The sequence below is a fragment of the Corvus brachyrhynchos genome, unplaced genomic scaffold (genome assembly GCF_000691975.1).
Source record: "Corvus brachyrhynchos isolate BGI_N302 unplaced genomic scaffold, ASM69197v1 scaffold4, whole genome shotgun sequence".
Classification (NCBI taxonomy): Eukaryota; Metazoa; Chordata; class Aves; order Passeriformes; family Corvidae; genus Corvus; species Corvus brachyrhynchos.
The window spans coordinates 1,988,156-1,994,218 of NW_008237878.1; the positions used below are offsets into that span (position 1 = coordinate 1,988,156).

The window sequence follows — 6,063 nt, forward strand, 5'->3', positions numbered from 1 at the left end:
ATCCCAACTTCCCAAATAAACCTCCTCTGACTTTTGATATTATCCGAAAAAATGTTGAAAATAATCGCTATAGAAGATTGGATTTGTTCCAGGAGAACATGTTTGAGGTACTGGAGAGGGCACGGAGAATGAATAGGTGAGCAAACCCTTATTTTTCAGGTATCCTTTATCACAAGTTTTGCATTTAATGTTAAACAAAGGCTGAAGGTTTTTTAAGGTGTTTGCTTTCTTTGATATGGGTGTTCAGAAAACTAAATCTCAAAAGCTCTGTCAGGTCTTCAGTGGAATGTTTGCTTCCATTAGAAAACAAGGAAGGAGTTAGTTTTCTGCCAAGAGATAATTTTGACAACAATCATCCAAAGGAACACCTTATGAAAAACAGGTTTCTGCTAACTTTCATATTGAAAAAATGAAGAGAGCTGTTCACTAACTGCTCAAACAATGGCTTACTCTTTTGGAGCAATCACACTTGGATGAATTATGGTAACACCGTGCACAAAATATAAACACTTGCAACTTCTTGTAGTATTTTGCTTGAATTCAGTAGCCTTTTTGGGAATGTGCAGGTGAGAGCCTGACTGTGAAGGAGAGGAAGTAAAAAATTATCTTAAAACATCTACTAAGAGGAGTATGGATAATTAAAATAAGTCAGTTTTGTTAATAATACTGTTATTACTCAAGTTTTTAGAAGTTAACAGATTGTAGAGGTCCAGTGACAAGTAGCCTTGGTCACACCTTTGATTTTCCTGGCATTTCAGGACTGGTGTGTACAAAAACACTGGTTTGGGTAAACTATAATGCATATTGACAGTGGACTAACAGGTGAAGCATCACGTGATGCTTCATGGCTTGAAGTCAGTCTCTGCTGCTGCTTATGAGTAAGCACAGAAATCTCCTGGCAGAGTGAAGATCAGTTTTGATTGATCACAAAGAGTGGTGATTGATGGGTGTGTTTAGGCTCCTGCTTCACCCTGCACAAACTGTGTCTTTGCCCTGTTGCTCATGTTTTTGTACAGGACTGATTCAGAGATCTACGAGGATGCAGTGGAACTTCAGCAGTTCTTCATTAAAATTCGAGATGAACTGTGTAAAAATGGAGAGATTCTGCTGTCACCTGCTCTCAGCTACACCACCAAGCACCTTCACAATGATGTAGAAAAGGAAAAGAAGGAAAAGCTGCCCAAAGAAATAGAGGAGGATAAGCTCAAAAGGGAGGAGGAGAAGAGAGGTAGCTACCTTTTTTTCACGAGTTTTGAATGTACTAAATGAAAAATGTACCCACAGGTATGATGTCTACGTGAGCTTTGCCTGCTGAAAGGGCCTTAATAGTCTGCTTGTCCCCCAGTCTTTTATTTCCAGGTTATGAGACATTTATTTTGATCCTTATCAGCCAGATCAGAGGGCTTTTAAAAAGAGATGTAGGTAGGTATTAACCCTATGTGAACTCCTTAATCAGAATACATTGGGGTACCAATATTATTTCAAGGATATTGTAAAAGAAAACTATAGTTTTTTACTTGAGCTTTCTGCTGATAAAAACTTAACAATGAATATTCCCATTGACCTTTTAGTCATTTTCTTTTTGACAAGTACTGGTGGTGTCTATGATCATGCTTTTAACACTGCTAAAGAGCTGAGGTTTGGTAAGCCTTTTGTGTTTTTACTTGGCTACTGTGAGTTTGAAGAGGAGTGGGCTTGCACTGTTTTGTAGGGCATGAAGCCTACCCTGAAGGTCCTTTATTTCACAGTTCCTGGCTATTTCTGTCCATGCTCCATTATACACCATATTTAAAGGAATAAATAAGTTCTCCAATTGCACTTTTCCACAGAGAGGAGTAGAGCTGTTGGCAATTTTGTCCTTGAATTATCTTTCTAACATGGTTCATCTTCCCTCATAGATGTCAGCAGCAGTAAAGTCTGGTTACTCCAGGCTCAGAGTGAGGCACTGACATCAGGAATCTTGCCTAATATGGAAATGTGACATTACTAACATCTGGTTTTCCCTTCTTGAAATAAGAAGCTGAAAAGAGTGAAGATTCCTCTGGATCAGCTGGGCTGTCAAGTTTGCATCGAACCTACAGCCAGGACTGCAGCTTCAAGAACAGCATGTACCATGTGGGAGATTATGTGTATGTGGAGCCTGCAGAGGCCAACCTGCAGCCTCACATCGTCTGCATTGAGAGGCTGTGGGAAGATTCAGCTGGTAAGGATGTCCTTACTGCAGCAAAACAGTAGAGTGAAACTTAGTATTTGAAGCTTTCGATTTAATATTTTTTCCTCTGTAGATGTTACTTACTTTATTTGCAGAACTGTTTGGACCAGTGAGTGTTTTTTGTTGTTGTTGTTTCTGAGTTCCTTTATTCTAAAAGATATTACAAATAGAATAGAAAATTCTTGGAACAGCATGTGCTCTTTTTGGTGTTCATTTCTGCCTACCCTCAAATTGTAAACCTTGCAGGGATGGGATTCTGAGTGGGATGGACTCCTTGTAATTTAGGTGCAAACTGCTTTTCTGTGCTGAGAAATCTGAACCAAATCTGGGCACAGGTTTCCTTTGCTTTAGAAAAATAGTACATATTTGTAACTTCTTTATAAATCATTGTTTTCAATTTGAGTTTGTCACCATGTAATTTGTCATACCATAAAATGAAAGAAATAGTTCTTAAAAAACTTAAAAGTTACCTGAGATTCTTTAAATAATCAGGTGATTGTTGTGTGGACTTTCAAGCCATTTCAAGGCCTGAAAGTCAAGATCTATGAATAAGAATTAATTTCTCCTTTATTTTGCTGAGTCAGGTTTTATTGGAGAAATAATACTTGGCAGGCTTTTTAAACCTGGTTTTCCTTTCCTGAAAAGTTTAATGAATAGTGCCCTGTTTAAAAGCAGGTTGCTCTTAATATAAATGACTACCTGGCTATTTGATTAATCAGTCAATCTCTAATTGCTCTTACTTGGCTCATGCACTGGAGAATGCCATTTTACATTTTTTTCTTTCTATCTCCCCTCCCTGTTTTTTGTTTTCTATTTTAAAGGAGAGAAATGGCTCTATGGCTGCTGGTTTTATCGACCAAATGAAACGTTTCATCTTGCAACTCGAAAATTCCTGGAGAAAGAAGTTTTTAAAAGTGATTATTACAATAAAGTTCCTGTTAGCAAAATTTTAGGCAAATGTGTGGTCATGTTTGTCAAGGTGAGAGACTGTTCAGGGTAAGAGTAATTTATAAAATAAGTAGTGCTTTCTGCTATTTCCTGTAGAGCTGTAGGCACTCTAACAGAGACATTCCACTAACATCTAAATAAAATACGTGGGCTGTTTGTATTTTCCTTTGCTTCCTGAGATACATGGTTCACCCAGGTGATGGAGTTTCCCTGTGCTGGTTGATTTGTGTTTATGATCACTCCCAACTTGGTGAGTGTGTCCTTTTTCCAAGTCAAAGCTCAGAAATCTTGTGAGGGTGATTTCAGGCTTCAGATCTTGTACTTGTTAATGCACTGGCTTGGTAAATGAATAAAACCTAATTTTTCTCACATGCCAACCTATACTGAATTAGCTCCTTCTCCAAGGGTGGGATTTCTTGTAACTGAAGCCATGAGAGGGAAGTTCACTTGTGTCTGTGGGATGTGGGTGTTGCTGAAATATTTCGTATTTTTTCTTCAATCCGCAGGAATATTTTAAATTGTGTCCTGAAAACTTCAGAGATGAGGATGTCTACGTGTGCGAGTCACGCTATTCTGCGAAGACAAAGTCTTTTAAAAAGATTAAACTGTGGACTATGCCTGTGAGCTCTGTCAGATTTGTCCCACGAGATGTGCCCCTGCCTGTGGTCAGAGTCGCTTCTGTGTTTGCCAATACAGACAAAGTAGATGAGGAGAAACACAGTGAAACACTGGAGGACAGTAAGGTGGGAGAAAGTATCCTTCATCTTGAAAAGGTACGCAAGGGGAACGTTGATTGTATTTGACAGAAAGAGAATGACAAAATATTAGCCCTCATGGCTTGGGTTTCACCACATCCAGACACAGTAAAATAGAAATGAATATAATATTTCTGTTATAAATGGTATTATAGACATTTGTAAATAAACACAAACAAAATGTAAATAGACATAACAGATAACAATAAACTATGTAAATGTTTGTTACATTCAACAGCCTCTTTCCTGTGATCATGTGAAGGGCTTGGTTGGGTTTTTTACCACTCCAGAAAATTACACTTTTACTGTAAAGCCTGCCCTAAGCCTAAAGAACCAGTAGAACTAAAAGAGTAATTTTAGTTCATGGCAGTGCTGAAATGCTTTATTGTGTAGCATTTCACTAAAACAGTCAGTAGCTAGGCAGCAGTAAATAATACATAATATTCTGTTGTTTGTGGCCTGTTTGTGGTTGATAACTAGTTTCTTGTCAAAATGCTTAAGAGTATTTCTGTCCAACATAGTAGATAAAATGTTTCATTTTTTTTACCTAGAGTGAGAAAATAAATAAATTTAGGTAAACGTATTAAAATAATTAAAATTTAATTAGTTGTATCTGAAATAAATTTAGAGCCATAAAAAAGAGAATCATAAAATATCATAAATCAGAAAAATCTACTTTGCCTTGAGTTCTCTAACAGAACCTGAGAACACAGTACCCAGCACACCCGTTGTCAGCTTTTGCCAGACACTTAGTATGTATTAGTGTATTTATTCACATCATGACAGAAGATGGAGTTAATTCTCCTGAGAGAACGAAAACTCATAGGATCTTTTCCTTCCACACCTTGGGAGACAAGCCTGTGTTTCCTTGGCTTTCTGGAATGCCAGGCTGAAAGACGAAATGAGGAACAATTTGAGTTTTTACTAAAAAGTAAGAAATTAAATAGGGCAGATCAGATGGTATGACTTTGCAAGCAATACATGGAGTGTTCATATTGTATAAGAGAGTTGAATCATTACATTTTTTTGTCTGTTAGCTTGGCCATATATTCAGTTCTTGCTTCCTAAGCACATTAGTCTGCTTTAAACCATCAAAGCTGACAAGGCTTGGCTTGGCTTGGCCGGTTAACTTTGAAGCAGCAGAACAAAAAAGGACCTGTAAATTGCTATTCTGGCAAAATTAGAGCTTTGTGAAATAGGAAAGCTTGTGGCAGACATGGAGGGCATTTTTGACTTTGTAGTTTTAATTCAGGAAACTTTTGCACGTGCATCTTTGCTTAGTGCTTACCTGCTATTGTTAGCATAAAGATAGAGCAAAGCCTTTCACTGGTACTTGGCATCTCTTTATTTCTGTGCTTGATTTTCCTCCTTTCACACGTTTCTAAATGCTTTTTCTTCTGCAGGACAAAGAAGATGTTCCAGTAGAAATGTCCAATGGAGAACCTGGTTGCCATTACTTTGAACAGCTCTGCTACAATGACATGTGGCTGAAGGTTGGGGACTGTGTCTTCATAAAGTCACATGGGCTCGTGCGGCCTCGAGTAGGAAGGTAGGGGCAGCTTCTTTGTTTGCAGTTTGCAGCTGTAAAAATAACTTGGACAAAAGAGGGGCTGGTTGCAAAAAAATATAAAAGAGGATGGGAAAAAATGTGAGTGAAGTGTTACAAGCTCTTGATAGATTGGGGTGGAAGTTTAGCTGCCTAATAAAAACCTGGTTCAGTTGTACAGTTGTAATTGGCTCTTCTGTACTCATTTTCTACTGATGGTCTTCCTGAACATCCTGCTGCCTCATTTGGGAGGAATGGCCTTGCATTTATGTTGCTGGTTTGGTTTCTTTCCAGAATTGAGAAGATGTGGGTGCGAGATGGAGCTGCATATTTCTTTGGTCCAATCTTTATACATCCTGAAGAAACGGAACATGAGCCAACTAAAATGTTTTACAAGAAGGAGGTGTTTTTGAGTAACTTGGAGGAGACCTGTCCCATGACTTGCATTTTGGGTAATTACTAACAGCTTTAAATCTGATGGACAATTTCTTTTCGTACACAATCTGAAGTGATTGAAGGCTGCGTGTGGGCTTGATTCCAAGTATGTCTTTTTCATTGAGGGAGGGAGGAGAGATTTTTCAGTGATTTTCCAGTGTGCATTC

General features: G+C 38.2%; 1 protein-coding gene across 1 annotated transcript in view; it reads left to right on the forward strand.

Annotated features, from left to right (window-relative positions):
• Positions 1-6,063, forward strand: part of PBRM1 (polybromo 1) — a 54,022-nt gene that overhangs the window by 27,524 nt on the left and 20,435 nt on the right. Inside the window, 7 exon segments of the mRNA XM_017732364.1 lie at positions 1-136; positions 1,017-1,228; positions 2,018-2,203; positions 3,034-3,191; positions 3,667-3,933; positions 5,319-5,464; positions 5,756-5,913. The exon segment at positions 1-136 is cut by the window's left edge and continues 7 nt beyond it. Coding sequence (XP_017587853.1) covers positions 1-136; positions 1,017-1,228; positions 2,018-2,203; positions 3,034-3,191; positions 3,667-3,933; positions 5,319-5,464; positions 5,756-5,913 — 1,263 coding nt within the window.